Source organism: Lycorma delicatula, chromosome 8, assembly GCF_047948215.1.
Source record: "Lycorma delicatula isolate Av1 chromosome 8, ASM4794821v1, whole genome shotgun sequence".
Classification (NCBI taxonomy): Eukaryota; Metazoa; Arthropoda; class Insecta; order Hemiptera; family Fulgoridae; genus Lycorma; species Lycorma delicatula.
The window spans coordinates 131,783,603-131,803,783 of NC_134462.1; the positions used below are offsets into that span (position 1 = coordinate 131,783,603).

The following is a 20,181-nucleotide window of genomic DNA, read 5'->3' on the forward strand; positions in this document are numbered from 1 at the left end:
CAATTTAGATTCGGAGTAACAGTACAAACAGTGAAAAGATAAAGATGCTACGATTTGCTGATGATATAGTAATTCTAGCCGAGAGTAAAAAGGATTTAGAAGAAACAATGAACGGCATAGATGATGTCCTACGCAAGAACTACCGCATGAAAATAAACAAGAACAAAACAAAAGTAATGAAATGTAGTAGAAATAACAAAATGGACCACTGAATGTGAAAATAGGAGGAGAAAAGAATACGGAGGTAGAACAATTTTGTTATTTGGGAAGTAGAATCACTAAAGATGGACGAAGCAGGAGCAATATAAAATGCTGAATAGCACAGGCGAAACAAGCCTTCAGTCAGAAATATAATTTGTTTACATCAAAAAATTAATTTAAATGTCAGGAAAAGATTTTTGAAAGTATATCTTTGGAGTGTCGCTTTATATGGAAGTGAAACTTGGACAATTGGAGTATCTGAGAAGAAAAGATTAGAAGCTTTTGAAATGTGGTGCTATAGAAGAATGTTAAAAATGGGTAGATAAAGTGACGAATGAAGTGGTGTTGCGGCAAATAGATGAAGAAAGAAGCATTTGGAAAAATATAGTTAAACGAAGAGACAGACTTATAGACCACATATTAAGGCACCCTGGAATAGTCGCTTTAATATTGTAAGGACAGGTAGAAGGAAAAAATTGTGTAGGCAGGCCACGTTTGGAATATGCAAAACAAATTGTTAGGGATGTAGGATGTAGGGGTATACCGAAATGAAACGACTAGCACTAGATAGGGAATCTTGTAGAGCTGCATCAAACCATTCAAATTGCTGAAGACAAAAAAAAATCATATATTGTTTCTCTTATCTGGAACTACAGGTGTAAATAGAAAGCCCACGATTTTCAGTTACTGGTGAACTAGCAGCAGCCAATACATACCTTGGTTTGAGAATACGTTTTCTAGGAATCAGTTTCAAGCTGTGTTAAAGTTCTTTCACATTAATACAGCTAATGTACCTACTCCAGAACAAGTAAATTATTATCCATTTACACGGTTCCAGCCTCTTACAGACCATATATTCATATGGTCTATATATGAATCATATATCTAAATATTATTTTACTGTAGACAAGTAAGTATCTTTCTGTTGATGAGAGCATGGTTGGGACTAAAACATACAGTCAATTGCTCCAATACATACCAAAAAAACACCACAGATTTGCTAAAAAACTTTGGATGATATGTGATGTTGTATCACACTACTGCTTAAATTTTTTTGTATATTTAGGTGCCAAGGGGTCTGAAAAATAAGAAATTGAAGAAAAAGGGTTGGCATTTCTAGTTATTAAATTACTGGAATTATCAAACCTTATAAATAAAGCATACACTGCGTTTGTATCGAAAAGGTATTCTACTAGATATGAAACAATCATTTCCAGTCGGTACAACCACATATAAAAGAAAAAAATTCTACACTTATGTTCGGGTACAGAGAGAAAAAACCCAAAAGAAACAAACACTGTTGTTATCAACAAATTCCACTACAGCAAACCAATGTAAAAGTAAGCGATGGAGAAACCATGTTCTTATTAAAAATAAACCTAAAATGATACTGACTTTTATGAGAATAGTAGATGTAAATGATCAAACACTGTCAATACAGGACATAGCATTTATGACCATAAAACAATCAAGTTTTGAAAAAAAAAAGTTTAACATACTTGGTCGCACGGTGCAGAATTCATATATTCTATATAAGTGTAGTGTAATTCAACAAAACTTCTTTCCAGATTGCAGTTTACTGTCTTATTAGTTGAGGAATTATCCAAAGAGTGGCTGCAAAAGAAAGAAGACAGACCTAATGTATATATATGTCTCTCCTGCCAACCAAGGAGCTAGAGAACAAGGTGATGGGGATTTTATGGGAGCAGATAAATTCTTTGAGAAACTTTCACAAAACAAACAAAAGAACTGTAGTGTAAAAAGTACCAAAATTGGAGGAAAAAGGAAAATATCTATATTTATGTGCAGAAAATACAAAAAAGGAATTCACAACAAATTCATAACATATAGCGTATATGTTATGAAAATTTTGTGTTTATTTATTGTGTGTAAAATAGTAATATTAGCTTAAAAACTTTTTAAACAGTAAATTTTAATGATAAATAATTATTTCTATTAATATAACTGTGTAAATATAAACATGAAATATCAGAACATTGAACTCATAATATTGCGTACTTGTAAATAGTGATAAAATTTATAAACTGCACAATTTTAGAAAAATAACTGTAAATTAGTTATTTGTGGGAAAAAAGACCCCAAAATTGGTTAATTAAATGAATGGTTAATTAAATTATAGAAAATTAAATGTAGTTTAGAGTATTGTGACTTAAAATGGTGTAACTTTTTTTTTTAATGAATTTTATGACAATGTAAAATTTGGAAGTAAGTAAAAGTTTTTTGAAATCTTTTTTTTTGTAATTGTATGGAAACTATTTTTTTTTTTTCTCATTTCCTGTATTTTATTGTTGATAAGTAAAAAAAATATGCAGTACAGACAAAGAAAATCAAAGTTGTAGTGTTTAAAAAAATAGTCAGCATATTTTTTAAATATTGGTTGGCACATCTATGCATACCCAGTTGTACAATAGGTGGCACTTTTAAGGTAGTATGTAAGAAAAATATTGTGGCACTGAAAGGGTTAAAGAAAAACATTTTTAAATAATAGGTACTAAAAATCAAAAGTATTGTTTTAGTCTAAATAAGATACTGATGAACAAAAGAGGTCATATGTGCTAGAAACGACAATTACTGTTACTTGGATATAAATAGTAGTGAATGTTGTAAAGAAACTATTTATTATTTAATGCAAGACTACAAGAGTTTAATTCACCTAGGGAGGTAAAACATGCGATGACAAATGAAGTTTATTTTATTTATTATTTAAGTGTTAATGCATCAGGTTATTTCTAAGTTTTACTTTATTGTTATTATGGCAGCAAGTTTTGTCCAGAGGTCACCTGTTTGGAATCCACGCAGAATGACAAGAAATACAGTTTGTTTAGATGTTTTATATTTACTTATTAGTTTTATTTGTATAAAGATCAAAAAAATATTTATACATAATTACATTTTTAGTTTCTGCTAATGCATTTTATGTTCATTTATTTTGAATTGTTTGTTTTCCTTTGCTTAGATGTTCCAGTCTTTCCACCAAGAAAAAAAGAAACCAGTGAAATAAAGAAGCAGTTTTTTGAAGAAGACAAAGAAATAGGTATTTTTAAGTTTTTATTACTCTATCCTGACTTAAAAGACTTACATTTAAACATTTTTAACCCTTTGTTTACAAAACATTTTTTTCAGAGGACTGTATCAAACACATGCCAGGCATCATTATATAGTTGCTTCGTAAAAGTGCAATCTAGTTTTTCTTAATTCCAGTCTTTTTTAAAAATTATTAATCAGCTTCAGAGATTTTTTAAAATTTTGTTCACATTAACTTGTTTATCCCTTACTGAGCCTGCATTAAAAAATATATTTTATAAAAACCCTTAAAACATTTTATCATCCAAAATTATAAAATAAATAAATAATTTATATATATATATATATATATCAAAATAATTTTAGCAAAAGTCAGATTGAGCCTCCATGGGGTGCGTCTAGATATATTTGGAAAAATAGGAGAAATTTGTCCGGTTAACTGAATCTAAACAAACTTCATCTAATGTCAAGTCATATCCCGCTATCACCTATATCATATCTAGAGTTGTTACTTGGGCCCTAGTCCCTCAACAGTGACCCCTTGACAGAAAACTATGAAAGATATTTGAAAGGAATACTCCATTGGCTGAACCAAGCAACAGAGTTCAGAGAAGGCAGCACTCGGATACACTTGTATGTATTCAAATGCCGAGTGCACTTGGCACTCGGCAGCACTTGGCTCCTTCTAAGCGGGATGCCACTTAGAAAATAACATGGAATCAGAAACGTTGGAATGCCCGAACACACATTACTGTACATAATACAAATTCATTTATGCATGGTAGTAAAATAAAAATAATAACCGACCAATTGGACCAACACAAAATCTCATCCTTGGGACTGCAGAAAATAAAAAACACCGACCATGATGCCATGGAATCTGAAGGATATAGACTCTGTAAAAGTATACATGGGAAGAGATTGGAAGAAAAGTGTCCCACAGTTTGGAACAGGCACATAGAATTCAAGTCACAATCCCCAAGAATCTCAACATTTACCCTAAAAACATCTTATAAAATACCATATCTAATACCATAGTATAACAAATGCCCACGCCCATACTAATAATAAAAACAAGTCTCCAAAAGACCATAAAGAAATAGTAAAGTTCTGGGACCTACTTGACCAGACCATAAATAACATCCTCAAAAATAACGTTAAAATACTAACAACAAAAAGCAATTGTTGAAGAAATTTCAGAGATTTAAGATTTTGAACAAACTAACATTTATATTTTTATTTATATAGATTTTTTAATAACATTTAATGCAAGAATTGATTATTAGTAAAGTAATAAAAATGCTGCAGCTGATTACTCATTGCATTAGTAAGCAGATAAAAATAGGATTCTTAAAATTTATGAAAATAATTGTTACAATATAAAAACTATGTATAAATTAAAAAAATACAAAACAGGCAGCAATATGGCAATTGCAATACTTGTTCTATTGTAAATAAAATGTGTAATTTTGCATTCCATATGATGTCTGGAATTACATATGACTGCAATCCATTCAAGAAATGCGATCAAATTATTTGAAACAAATGTGATAATGAATAATAAATAAATACTATGTGAAAAAACTACTGCCTTTATTTTCAAATTTTTTGTAGTTAATTTTGGATGGTTTTTAGGATATCGAATTTTGGTATGTTGGATGTACAAAACATTCTTGCTGGTTGTGGTGGTTATATGAGTTATTTTTTTTTAATGAGGTGTTTGTTTTGTATATCAGATTGACTTTGTAATTTTAATGATTGTATTAGTGTGTCATTTTTTTCTGTGATGGTCAACAGTGCAGATTGTATAAAACTAATTTATTTTTTTTTAATTACATATTTGTTTTAGTAACTTTTTATTTATAACTCTTTTTTGTATTATTCTATTATTATGCAGTTGAACATATTGTCACTTAAGTTTTCCTGCACAGGATCTATTTTAAGAAATTCAGTAAATGCTGAAAGTTACTGACATGATAAAATATTTTTATTATCATTAATTAATACTGCATTTTTTATATATGTTTTATACTAATCTGACTCTACTTACTTAAAAGGATTAAATGATGGAGATGAAGATGATGATGATTGTGCTAATGGTGATAATGATAGTGATGAAGAAGAATTTGGAGATGAAAAAGATGAAGAAAGCGATGTTGAAGAAGAGGAATGTACTAATTTCAATGTTGATTTGGAAGAAGACAAGCCAAACAAAAATGATAGTGGTGATGAAAATAATAATATTAATGAGAACGAAAATAAAGAAGGTGGAATTTTGTGTTAGTAATTATTTATTAGTATTGTTTTTCAATATAAATTTAAGGCATTATTATAATTTGTAATTTAGTTTTAGTTTTGCTGTTACTGATGAATTTGAAAGTTATCAGTATACACTAAATCTTTTTAAAATGATTACAAAATTTATAATATAGTTATTTGTTGCTGTAGTTGATTTAATTATGTTTTTAGTTCAATTGTTGTCATTGTTCATTACTGCAAATGCTAAATGATGCAGTTGTGCATCATGTAATGCTAAATGTAACAAAAACAGTTTTTTACCATATGTTAAATAATGTAATTAAATAAAAACAAAAGAAAGCCAGTAAAAAGAAAAATTGGAAAAATATATTTCTAATGGTAAGTTCTTTAGGTGTAATCTCTTTGAAATTCACTGAATTTCTTTAGGTGAAATCTCTGAAATTTGTAATCAGCCATTGTTTTGTATAAAACAAAAATAGGTGCTGAATTTTATATACTGTTTGAGTTCTTTGCAATCCACAGTAAAGAAAAGAAAAGATCTTGCTGCTCTCATGGTTTCCCTTGATCTATTCAGATAGATGCTAGTGCAGTTCCTTTTTTATCCACTGAGTGGCATATCTATTCATTCTTGAGATGTCTGCGTAATATATTTTTATGAACTTAAGATTTATTTATAAATTAGATTCCATTATTGAGGTAAGGATTTATGTTTAAAAAGGTGAAAGACAAGACATTAAATATTTTTATACATATATTTAAAGGAATTTTTTTACTTATTTTAATGTTTTAAATAGTTTATTGAAGTTATATAATTTATCTCCTCTAAAGTTTGACAGGATATCTCGTAAAAAAAAAATAATAATAAGTACAATATTAACAAAATCACATGGTATTTTATAACATTCAAACGTAACAGATAAAGAAATATAGAAAAAGTATAAAAAAATAAAAATAAAAATAGTCTTCCTTTATTGATAATTATAAAAATATAACAAGAATATTAACAAATTATAATTTATATAGTAAGTATGTAATAAAAATAAAATAAATATAAAAAGTACAATGAAAAGAAGTAATAAAATTAATTTGTACCATTCATTTCTCTATATTGTTCCTTTTTTTCAACAGTAGGTTATGTAACAACTGCTGCCACTTTTAATCCATATTCATGATTTTTTGCATTTTCGTAGCAGTTATATCAGAAATCCAATTATTTAATTAATATTGTTATTTTATATTTAATGTAGTTTTTTGGGTTCTAGCAAAACAATAAACTGTTTTTAGCATATAGTACCTTGGAAACTGAAAGGTTATTATGAAATTACCAATGACCAGTTACATGACAATAAATAAAATAATGTTTTTAAAATAATAATAATTTTGTTCACCATTACTGAATACTATATTTAATAATTGAAAATTAAATTCTTTTATGTTGTAGTTATTTATCAGTATCCATTTATTCTGAGTACTCCAAGAAAAGCTGCCATTAGTACAGAATCTACAGATGATTAATATTAATTCTTATAAATGTGTATTACATATTTTTGAAAATTGCTTTTTTATTGTAAAAGTTTTTACTGCCATCAAAAATTGTTCTCTTTTTTGTTTAATTAGTGAGCAACATCCAGCCAGTACTTTTTAATCGGTATAATTCTGTGTTTTTATTATTATGTTGCAGATAGTAGCAAGAGGTTACCCCTTTGGATTACTCTAAGAAAGGTTGCTACAACCTCCTCTTCAGGTGAACTTTATGAACATTATTGTCTTATTAACCTTTAATATTATTAATTTTTGAAATCCATTTTTGTTTTCAATGAATGAACAGTTCATTCAATAATTAACAGAATTCAATATGTGTGTGAATACATCTTTTCTCAGATTTTGGATTCAAATTAAGCATCATTAGAGGATAACAAAATAGACAAATGGCTGCGATTGGCCATCGGGTTCACCTCAAAATGGCCACAGAAATTAAAATTGTATAATAATCATTATGCAATAACAGTGTAATCTATTAAGTTGGTTCAAACACACTAATCTAAATTTTATTAAAATACATAAATATTGATTTTATACATCAAGTATAAGACCCTGAAATTGCAGAAAAACTCGTTTTTTAATAATTGCAAAAAATAAAATATGTCATAAAGCCACCAAAACATAAGATAAATAAATTATATTAACTTATTATACATAGGACATGAATAAAAAATATTACATTTTCACAAATACATAATAAATCTTACAAAAGATAAAGGCTATTTGCCTTCTCAAATAGGAAATGCTGATCAAACCTCCATATATTTTGAAATGCCATTTGACAAAACCGTAAACAAAAAAGGTGAAAAAAGTGTTACGATTCGCACTGGTAGTAATGAAAAACAAAGGTGTAGTGTTATGCTTTGCATTACTTCTGATGGATCAAAATTACCTCCATACATTGTTTTTAAAAGAAAAACTCTTCCTACCATACAGGTAAATGGAGTTATTATCAGAGCACAAGAATCAGGTTTGATGGACTAAACCTTAATTTTAGATTGGATCAGGTGTGTATGGCAAAAGCGATCAGGAGATTTACTTAATAAAAAAAATACTGGTATGCTAGTAATGGATAGTTAGCGGAGGCATACTTCTGATAAAGTAAAAGACATTTTAAAAAAGGGTATGACAGACCAAGTAATAATTCCAGGTGTATTGACATCTCTATTGCAATCACTAGATGTCTGCATTAATAAACAGTTCAAATCTACATTAAAACAACTTTACAGTAAATGGATGGCTGATGAAAATTTCTTTCTCACGCCTACAAGAAGAATCAAACGCCCAGATTTTAACCGGATTTGTGTTTGGATAAAAGACGCTTGGGAAGGTATTTCCACAGACTTAGTAAGGAAAAGTTTTAAAAAATGCGGAATATCTAATGAACTCGAATAAATACTGTACATAACTTTCTAATTGCAACAGATCCTGAAAAGGAACAGTTATATAAGATTATAAACTAAGATAATATTGTGAAATCAAATGATAATACTCAAAATATATTACACAAACTTGCAATAACCTGAATTAAGTAGAAATTAGAGATAATAACTTTGTTATAAATGAACTGACAATTGAGAGAACAGTAGTTCTCTCAATTGTTAATTAATTATTTATTTTAATCATTAATTAGTATTTCATTTGGGAAAGACTCACTAAAGATTGATAACAACTGGTTTATAATTAATTTTTTAGCTTCCATGTAATTCTGTGTTTTTATTATTATATTGCAGATAATAGAAAGAGTTTACCTCTTTGGATTCCTCCAAGAAAGTATGCTACAAACTCCTCTTCAGGTAACATTTATAACGTTATTGGGTTATTAACCTTTAATATTATTACTTTTTTTTTATTATTAATTTTTAGCTGCCATTAACAAAAGTTGCTTCTATTTTTATATTAGTATTAACACCAACTGATGAGATGATTTCAACTGAGTACATTATTGTTTACTCAGATTCCATGAATGCCTTACAAAGCAATTAATGATGTGTACTCCAGACACACTGTTGTCTGTGAAATTCAGTGTGTTATTTTGCAAATCAATCACTGTAACACAGCAGTGAGCATCTGCTAGATCCCCAGCAGTATTGGAATTTCAAGCAATTAGCACACTGATGGTGCAGCAAAGGAGACTTGCCGCACTTTCCAGCCTCCTTTCCACCAATCGTGTCGCTTCGAATAATCTTGTCTGTTTTCTAAAGAGGGTAGTTCATGATGAGTGGCAAAGTGAGTAGGATCCTAATATTAACAATAAACTTCATCCAATCAAGAACACTATGTCAACTGTGAAGCTTCTTGTGCAGAATAACCATCGAGAGGAGGTTGTTATTCACCATTTGCAAATAGGCCACAGTAGGCTTACTCAAGGATATCTGATGACACAGACAGCTAAACCTGTGCACACTGTGACTGGCAAATAACAGTGCACCACATCCTTGTGGATTGTATCTGTTATGTGGCATTGTGTCACAAGTTTAACCTAGGGGCTAACACATGCAAACCATTCTGGGGATAATGAATTGTTTTCTTATGTTTTATGGTTTTTTTGGGCCATACATTTATATTACTCTGTAGTATCTTTCAGCTATTCATGCCATTTGCCGTAAAGCAGATGGTAATTTTATTATTTTAATTGAAATATATAATGTGAGATATATCTTTGTTTATTACAACTATATCATACCCAGGGGATGATAACGTGGAAGTGTTTTTCACCCAGAAAAACCAAAAAAAAAAAAATCATCAAGGTATCAACATAGTTACGTCACAAGTTGTTTAATTTTTATCATTTTTATTCTTATTAAACTTTTACTCTTCTTACTTCTTCTTTATTTTTATGTTTATCTTGATATTTATGGTTCTGCTATAAATAAATTATAATTGGTAATTATAATTTTGTTAAAAAGAATGTAAAAAAAAAAAAACAAATAAAGAATTTGTCTAGTGTAATATTCAGACAGAGTGTAATATCCAAATTATAATATAATTGTTTCTTATCTTTGCTACTTATTATTTATTTTCTATTTTTACTGCTTTAACATGTTTTTCTGATCTTTAGATTATTATTTAATCTAGTAATTGACAATTTCAACACCCACCACTACTATTCATGGTGCTCAACAATTTGTTCTTGAGGTACTACAGTTGATCAACTATGACAGAATTTGGATCTCTGCTTATTGAATGATAGGTCATACAGCTTTATGTTATCTTCATCAGGTACATTTTCATGCTTCGTTCTGTATGTTTAGCATCCCTACTGGCGAGTTTAACCTGGCGAGTGTCTAAAGACTTTTTTGGAAGTGACCATAGACCAGTTATCATCTTAGTCGGTAATAATGATTTGTCTCAGAATCAACCACGGATGAGTGATTTAGAGGGCAGATTGGATTGGGAATAGAAATTCTTTTGAGCAGTACGATAAGACTGGTAGCATGATCCAGCACTTGCCACTTTTACAAATCTGATACTCGATAGTGCAAATGAATTTATTCCTCTCACTTTTGGAAAGCCAAGGTAACCTGTTGTATTATCATGGGATAAAAACTGCAGGGGTGCACTTGGAGATAATTGCAGGGCTTAATATAATTTCAGTCGAAGGGCTAAGACAGAGTTACAATGCACCTTTTGGAATGCAAGAGTTTTATACCTTTGAGTGTTTCAGTGTGATAAATTGAAATCGTGGTTAAGTTATATTGATACCATTTCTCAGACTCCATCATTGATTATGTGAAGAAAAGTTCAGGTCTTGTGTTGGATGAGGACAATCAATGCTGCCAATCGGACAGGAAAACAATGGCATCCTCGTCTGCCATTTGATATGGTGAACTTGTTTGGAAACTTATGTCAGTTTCTCTTACGTTGTCATGTTTTCTGAGTTTATGAGGTATAAGTTGCAAATATAAAGTACCCCGTTTGTTACTGGAGACTCGCAAAATGAATTATTCCTTTTCTTTTGATGAGCTAAGGTATGCCATGAATAATTTCCATGACACTTACCCCAGAAATGATATCAGGCTCAGTATGTTATCTCACCTCCTACATACTGCATTAAAACATCTTTTGTTTACTTATAATAAAATATTTTTTGATCAGGTTTTTCCAGTTTCTTGTTCAGAAGCATTGGTGATTCCCATACTGAAATCTGGTAAAGACAAATTATGCCCTTCGAGTTATTGTCATATCTCCTTGACCAGTACCCTGTGCAAGTTGATGGAATGAATCTTAAACCATAATCTTGTGTGGTACCTTGAGAGAAATATGCCCTAATTGTCCCTGAGAAATGCAATTCCTCCCAAGATAGACTGTCTATTGAATGTGTACTTGCCATGGAAGCTGTTATTCAAAATGCCTTTCTACTTCACCAGTGCCTTGTTGCTGTATTTTTTGACATGCAAAAGGCATATGACACAACTTGGAGGAGAAGAATCCTAAATACACTGCAGGAATGGGGTACACAAGGGAATCTCCTTGGTTTCATCACGGGTTTCTTCAGTAGTCGGTCCTTTCCAGTTTGAGTTGAAACAAAGATATCCGATAATGTCAGATTAGGAAACAGAATACCACAGGAAACTAACCTAAGTGTTACATTGTTTGTCATGACTCATTATGTATAGATGATTTTTCAATTTATGTTTATCTAGATCAGCGTTTCTTAAACTTTTTAATAAGTGGAACCCTTTTTAATGTCCACTGTTATTGTGGAACCCCCTGGGTTGCTTCAATAGTATGGTTTTAAGGTAACATTTTGTCAATGGATTATTTGCAGTAAAAATGACAATTATTTTGAACAATATTTATTTGCATAAAATAATAATTTTAAAATTAATACAAAAGTTCTTAAAATAACTTAAAAATAAGGTATTTAAACAGGATCTAAATTTTAATGAAATGGTACTGGTTTTTATTATAGCAGATATACTTTAATATTAGGTTTTATAGATGAAAGTTGAATTCTCATGTCAGGTTCGGAATTCATTCTGTTGTTGCAGTGTTTATTTTTTGTCGACACATAAGCTGAGAACCCCGTTCCGCACATATATGTAGTTGTAAATGATAAAAGTGCCAACACAGCCTTTTGCGACAAATGAGGATATTCATCTTTTATTAAACTGCAGCAGAATTCCACTAACGGCATTAATTAAAATTGTTCTTGCAACAATGAATCAGAGGTAATTTCAATAAAAGTTTTGTATTCTTCTGCTGACAGAGTTGAAGGTTTTGCATTGACAATAAATGGGTTTTTAATCCACAATGAATTTTGATATTTAGTCTGTTGTTCATTTGGAAAATACTGATTAAAAGCTTCACTTAAACCTTTCAGGTGCTGAATAATTTCTTCAAATATTATTCTTCTATTTCAACACCTTCTTCTTCTGAAAAGCTTTTTATTGTTGGGAAGCAATCAGAATCGTTGGAGCTCACACAAATTGTCCAAAATTCTATATTTTTCTTAAAAGCAGGAATCTTTTCATGGGCAGAAAATACATTTTCTTATTAGCCTTGAAGGGTTAAATTAAGTTAATTGATTTTTGTAAAAATGTTGCTTAAATAGGCAATTTTAAACAGCCAATTTCTATCAAATAATTGATTTTTCAATTTGAAATTGTGTTCTAAAAAAAGCATGTACCTCGTCCTTTAGCTCAAAATTAGTATCTTTCCTCGAGATAACCATCAGATCTATGTAAAAGAATCATCGGACCATCGGTATGTAAAAGAAGAGATGTATGACATATCCCATATCTTCACGTAATATTTTGAATAAACGATTATATAGTGGCTGAGATTTTATGAAATTAATCATTTTGACAACCTCATCAAAAGCAATTCTATAACTGGGAGACAATTTTTTGCACCAAGTGTCTGCCTATGTATCATGCAATCGCTACTAGAACACATTTTCTAGCGATATTTTTAATAATCTGTACAGCCCCATTAATAGTGGCACTCATGACCTTTGCTCCATCAGTACAGATATCAATACAGTTGTCCCATGGTATTTGATTCTCTTCAAGAAAAGATTTGAAAAGATCAAATATTTCCACTCCATTAGTACGCATTAGTAGAGATTTACAGAACGGAAGATCCTCCAATAATGCATTTTTGTGCTCATATCTAACAAAGACAGTTAATATTGCAAGTCCAGCTATATCGGTAGATTCATCCATTAGTAATGAAAATTTGTATAATTTCAGACGAAAAGTAAGTTCATTCTTTATATTGGCTGCTAAATCTCTGGTGCGTTGAGCTACCGTGTCATTTGAAAGTGGGATCTTAGAAATTTTTTTTTACTGATTTGTCGTCTAACATAGATTTTACAATCTCCATAGCAAAGGTTTAATAAGATTTTCTGCAATTGATTAAGCTTCACTGTGTTGAGGTATCTGATAGCTAACTAAGTTAAGAAGCCTCAGTTGCTTTTTCATTTACAGTTTTTGTGATTTGAGCCATAAAACTTTTTAATTTTAAGAGTTCTTCACTTTTTCGAATGAAGAATTCAACATCTTTTTCTTTAAACTCACTATGAACAGACTCCAAATGCCAACACATTTTAGCTGGAGCCATAGAGTTATTTGGGAGAACTTTGCTGTATATAACACACTGAGGATTGCTGTTATTGTTCATAACTTTCATCATACTTCCTAAGCTTTTTAGTAACTGTTCTGGGTTAATTACTTGTAGAAGCAAAAACTGGCGTAACTCCTTTTGAAGTAATTTTATTTGTAGCACTGTCATTATAACCATTGTTAGCAAAAGAGCTAGATTTTGAGTCCGAAGTAGAAGAGTCAAGTTCTGCAGTATAATGCTTTAGAGTGCCTTTATTAAGCTACCTTTCCATTCTGCAACAAAATTTTGAAATTGATTTTAAAGCAAAAAACAGTGTGGCAGCTACCTTTTAAGGCGGAATGAAGTTTACATGGTTACTAACGTTGATAATATGATTAACAGAAGAATATAAAACACCAACACACTATTAATACAATTTCTGGGTTTTAAAACTTCAAAGACCTAACCAATACAATTTATCAATAAGTAAATACTTAAAATAAAAAAAATATGACACATCGACAAGTGACTATTTCATTTATTTCATTATAAATATAACTGAATTTGACAAGATCTATGACAGATGACATTAATTAAATGCTTTATTATCACGGGTGAAAACTAATAACAGAAAATGAAATCATTTCATCATCTTTACCTCTATTATACAGACTATGTCAATGAAAACATTACTTCAACTCCATTGTTGGTGATAGTGTTTTCATTTTGAGGTTGTGTCAAATGCAAAGACACAACCTCAAAATGATATTTGGGACCATTTTTGCAGCGCTTATGGTTTTATACATTTATTTTCACAACCATGCTAATGACCACATATTAAAAGCACAAATGGGTAAGTTATTCTATATATACCTGCACAAACACATTATTATACTTATGGGTACACCTATGGATTTTAAAGATTACTGTGTAAATTACCTAAATAATATCCTCGATAATGTAGGCAGGCAACCGCACATGCTAAAAACGCCTGATGTGAAGACAGGATTTTGGTGTGATGTTACAAAAAAAATCTCACTGCATAAGCTAGGGGAAGTGATGATTAGTTGGGATTCTATTTTTTAATTTCGTGGGGTGTTAATTTTTATTGTTTTATCTGGAATGATATGATAAAAAGCTCATAAGTTTCACGGAACCCTTGAGTGATCTCCACAGAACCCTGGGGTTCCATGAAACAGTTTAAGAAACGCTGCTCTAGATCTTTAGCTACTGCCAAGAAACTGCTCCTAAACATTATAACCTTTTAGAATCGTGGTGTAAACGACCAGGTTCACCTTTTCCCTGAAAAAATTAAATGCATCTGCTTTTCCCGGTTGAAGGAATATGTTGATCAACTGATTTTATTTGGTGAACCAGTTGAACCATGCACCCAGATTGTGGTTTGGCCAGCAAATGACATGGATAGCACATTTAAAGAAGCTGAAGGTAAAATGTTAAAAAGTTCTAAACATATTGAGAGTTCTATTTAATACTCATTGGGCTGCTGATCGAGTATGCATGTTGTGTTTCTACTGAGCTCTAGTGTCCGTTTGGACTACAGCTGCGTGGCTTATTAGTCCGCATTAGCCACCGCTCATTATTGTCCGTCTTGCTATGGGTGCTTTTCATTTACGCCCTGTGGTAAGCCTTCTAATGAACAGTGATTAGTCATCTCTTTGGTATAGACAAAGCCAAATGATCTGCTCCTATGTATCTTGCATTAAAGTGTAACCAAATCATCTGACCTTTGATGTGGTGTTCTCCAACCCGTTTCTTAATCGGTATAAGGAATGTCTGAGATCTATTACCCTGCTAGGTTCAGTACTTTTCTTATCTTTAAATACACAATTAACTTCAGTTCTCACTGTTACTCAATGTTATTACCCCTTTGGCAGCTTTCTCTCATGAATTATTGCTTTAGTCTTTATTGATACACTAAAAAAATACACAAATCTGGTTATCTAACAATAAACCTTTTATAATACTGTAAATAACATGAATCCTGGTGCTATAGTTTATACAGATGGCTCCTAACATGATAATTCATTTGGTTGTGCTTTTGTGGTTGGCAATAGGACATATATGTTTGGCCATCCCAGCATTGTCAGTGTTTTTTTTTGTGGAGCTGTATGCTATTAATAAGACCTTAAATATAATTAGCCCACATTTCAATACGTATTCCATGAGTGCCTTACAAGTGGTTGACATGCACTCCAGATACCCTGTTGTTCAATCTATTACTTCTGGGATGACTCAATGTAACACAAGTGTGAGCATCTGCTAGGTCCCCAACCATACTGGAATTTCAAGCATGAGAAATCTTATAGTCTATTAATATTAAAAATTACAGCTTGAATTTCAGTTATTCTGTTTGCAACATGGTCTTGGATCACTTCATTTAATTTTGAAATTCAGTGCATAGATCATTAATGTGGAGTCATTCTTATTTTTTTACCTTAATGAATATATTCTTTAAATATTTTATTATTTTTTTATTATTACTTTATTAAAATTTTAGTCATAGGTGCTTGCTGCCCTTGAAAGTAGAGGCATGTTTTATAGTACATAATTTTTCCAATACTTTATTGGCTGCTTTAAATTTTTATTGTTCCTCTTTCTTACAGCGGTAAAGAGGTATTTACAGCTGTAAAGAGCTGTAAAAGAGGTGGAGTCTTGTTTTCTCATAGTGTAATAATGTTCAATTTCAGTCAGTTCTTGTGGTACACTTCATGAAGAGTGTCACTTGTAAGATTTAATAGCACTATTAACACCGCTATTTAATATCAGGATTTAGTATGGACTTGCATTCTGATATGAACAGTTATTAAGTCTCATTGTAGATGGAAACAGGAAACCACTTTATTCCTCTCTTGTCCTGGTAATAATGGGATGTAATGCTTGTTATTCATGCAAATAACTGTGCCATTTTCAAATGTGATTTATCTCACATTTCAGATTGTGTTATTATTTTAGTCAAATTGTATCTAATTAACAAACACAGATTTATAAGAAAACTTTTATTATTAGCTTGTTTATTCAAGGGTCAGTAATGAACCATATCACTGTGATTGGTGTAATTTCTTACATCTTTGTTTATGGTTAATATAAGTATCAATAAGGTTTTAAAGTGTGAATAGGATTACTGACTATGTGGCATTTGAAAAAAGTATGTTGTTGGGTTCATTGAGTGTAATATGGGAGTTTAAATACTAAGGATTAGATTTGTTCTGAGACCGGAGAGGGATAGACTGTTAGGTTAAATTAAGAGATAGTGAAGGAAAGTTTCAGATGAATTAGCAGTATTTCAAGGTTACTACTTGTTTTTGACTGGTGTGCTTTATTGTGATAGCTCATTAGACATCCAGGTTAGCTTGGTTGGCTGGTGCCATGGTGTGACAGGCTGACTCTTTAGGGCAGTGTCTTTGTTGTGAAAATGCTTCTCTTGCTGATTACCTAACTTGGATGTTGCTTTTGCAGAGCCCTACTGTTTAGCTGCTTGGTATAAGCTGGAAGTAGAAATCATGGATTTGGCTTCACAGTAATTTTTTTTATTTTACATTAATTCTAATTGTAGATTAACATTGTTTTTCCAACTTTATAAGTTTAATTAATAAAGTAATTGTCTTTTATTGTTGTAATACAGAAGATAATAATACCATTTCATTACCTCTTTGGAATTCACCAGCAAAACACCTTCCAACCAGTACAGTTTCATCAGGTAATATCTATATGTGTGTAATAATTAGATGTAATATATATAAATTTATCAATTTATATGTTCATAGTGTGAGGAAGACCTATTTTCAGATGAATCATCTGTAAACAGATTGTTGAGAATAAAATGTGCTGCTGATGTTTCCTATTAAAGATTAAAGAAGAATGCTATTCTGTTTGTATTGATTGTTATGCATGCAGAACTGCATGTTACATCAGTATGGCCACCATACCCTGAGAAGCAAAAGCCCCGTAGGTTTTGCTTCAAAAAAAGATTTCAGTTTTGCTTCATAATGATTTCAGGAGACAATAGTTGTACACATTTAACTAAATAAACCACCTGGGGACTTAAACAATGTGTTTGCTGGGTGAATCCTAGATACACTTCATGGATGGGATGTACAAGATAATCTCCTTGAAATTGTCAGGGGTTTCCTCAGTAGTCAGTCTTTCTGAGTTCAAGTTGGAACGACGGTATCTGAAAGTTTCATACTGGAAAATGGAGTACCTCAGGGAAGTGTCCTAAAAGTGTTAAACAAAGTGTGGCAAACAAAGTAACACTTTGTTTGCCACAGCCAAATGATATAACAAACTGCCTGTGGAAACCGGTTATGTATTCTTTATTTGTAGATGATTTTTTTATTTATATAGTACATAAAACAGTAGCTACTGTTGAGAGGCTGCTTCAAAACACAATAACCCACTAAGAATTGTGGTGTAAATCTACCGGATTCATGTTTTCTTGGAAAAAAATTTGCTTTTGCTTTTTTCAGTTGAGGAGACATGTTGGCCCTCAACTGTATTTACATGGTGAATCAGTTGAGGTGTGCATGTGGGTTAGATTTCTAGGAATGTGGTTAGACCAATAGCTAATGCGGGTAAGACATTTGAAAGAGCTGAAGGTAAAATCTCTAAAAATGTTAGACATGCTGAGGGTTCTATCTGATACCCATTGCAAAACTGATCGTATATGTCTATGTTTCGCTTCCACTAAGCGTCTGTTCCCAATTAGACTAGAGCTGTGTGGTTTATTCCGATTAGTGCGGCGTGGGCCACCGCACAAAAAATGCTTGATGCAGTTCAGCATTCATTCATCAGTCTTGCCATGGGTGCTTTTTGCTTTAGCCTTGTTCTTGTGTGCTCAGATTTCATGAGTGACTTACAGACAATTAGCGATGTATATTCCAGACACCCTCTTGTTTGTGAGATTCAGAGTGTCAATTTGCAAATGACTAGATATAATACAATAGTGAGTGTCTGTTGGATATCCAGCCATACAGGAATTTCAGACAATGAGCATGCAGAGGGTACGGCAAAAGACGCTTGTTTTCAGCCTTTTTTTACTAGCTGCATTGCTTCTAATGATCTTGTTTGTTTCTTGAAGAGGGTGGTTCATGATTAGTGGCAAAGTGAATGGGATGCTACCATGAATAATAAACTTCACCCAGTTAAGAACAATTTTTCACCGTGGAGTTCCTCATGCAGAAATATTCGTCATGAAGTTATTATCTGCCGTTCACAGATAGGGCCCACTAGGCTCACTCATGGATATCTGATGACTCAAAGAGATGCACCAGTTTGTGCTCGCTGTAACTGCCAACTAACAGTGCACCACATCCTTGTGGATTTTATCTGTTATGCAGCATTGTGTCACAAATTTAAACTAGAGGCTAACATGCGAACTATTCTAGGAAATAATGAAGCAAAGTTTATCTTATGTTTTACAATTCTTTCGGGCCATCTGTTTATATTCAAATATTTAAATTACTGTATTTCAGTTATATAAGCTAATTACAGTGAACCAGATGGTAGTTTTATTAATCAGATATATAGCATGATATATCATTGTTTTTTTATTTTAATCTTAGCAAGCACTACAGGTTTTTTCATTTTAAGATGTATTTTAATTGTGAATTTTTAACATTTAGTTTTTTTAAAACACATTTGTCGTGTTCGGGTGATGATATCACCTGAACCAAATAAAAAAACCTTTCATAAATAACTGATTCAATTATAGTATATTAAGTAATTTAAATGATTAAACAATAAAATTTGTTTTCTCATGATAACAGTTATTTATTTTATATAAAAACTAGACAAGATTACAATATTAAACATGAAGATTGTTTTCAATGTTGTATTTAAATAAAGGTTCTTTATGGTAATGTAAATATAAATTGGTTGTTTTTAAAATCACTTGTTTTTTATTTTGTTTATAATTGACTGTTTTTGTTGTGTATAATACTTTAATATACCTTAATTATGATGAAAAATGTTCTTTCAGATATGGATAGTGAAACAGATAATTTAACAACAACCAAAAAGGATTCATTAGTGAAGAATAAGTTAGGTAATTATCTGAAAACGAGCTGTGTTGCACAGGAAGTGCTTTTTAAATATGGTTCAAGCTATTGGTATTTTGCTTTACTGTTCACATCACTACACTTTTAAGAAAGTACTCCTTTAATCATTATGGGTGTTACACAGATTCATGAGGTTGTAATGGAATTCTGTTAAACTCATGAGGCTTCTAAACTTTTATTATTTACTAACATAATTTCATACTGGTTCATCTTTTTAGCTTTTTTGAAGATTAAATTAAATAATTTGTAAGATTGTCATTTGTAGAAAACTCTTTTCTCTAATTTGTTTTTTTGAAATAGAAAAGTGTAGTAGGTATTACCTGCAGTGACATAATGATTGCTGTGTGCAGTGAATTACTAATCTGGGCTGCCATATTCAGAGTACTGATAAATCTACTCATGCATGACAGTGCTTCTTGTATGATTTCCAAAGTCAATAATGTATTATAACTGTAGGATAATATAAAATCATTAAATTGTCAATAGTCAAATGAATACTGTAGTGTGT

At 31.1% G+C, this 20,181-nt stretch overlaps 1 protein-coding gene across 1 annotated transcript in view; it reads left to right on the plus strand.

The window, feature by feature from the left end:
- The window catches only part of LOC142329023 (uncharacterized), a 92,422-nt gene that overhangs the window by 13,257 nt on the left and 58,984 nt on the right, over positions 1–20,181 (plus strand). The window contains exons 3-8 of the mRNA XM_075373271.1: positions 3,179–3,256; positions 5,304–5,525; positions 7,187–7,249; positions 8,781–8,843; positions 17,240–17,314; positions 19,595–19,660. Coding sequence (XP_075229386.1) covers positions 3,179–3,256; positions 5,304–5,525; positions 7,187–7,249; positions 8,781–8,843; positions 17,240–17,314; positions 19,595–19,660 — 567 coding nt within the window. The remainder of the gene's footprint in view (positions 1–3,178; positions 3,257–5,303; positions 5,526–7,186; positions 7,250–8,780; positions 8,844–17,239; positions 17,315–19,594; positions 19,661–20,181) is intronic.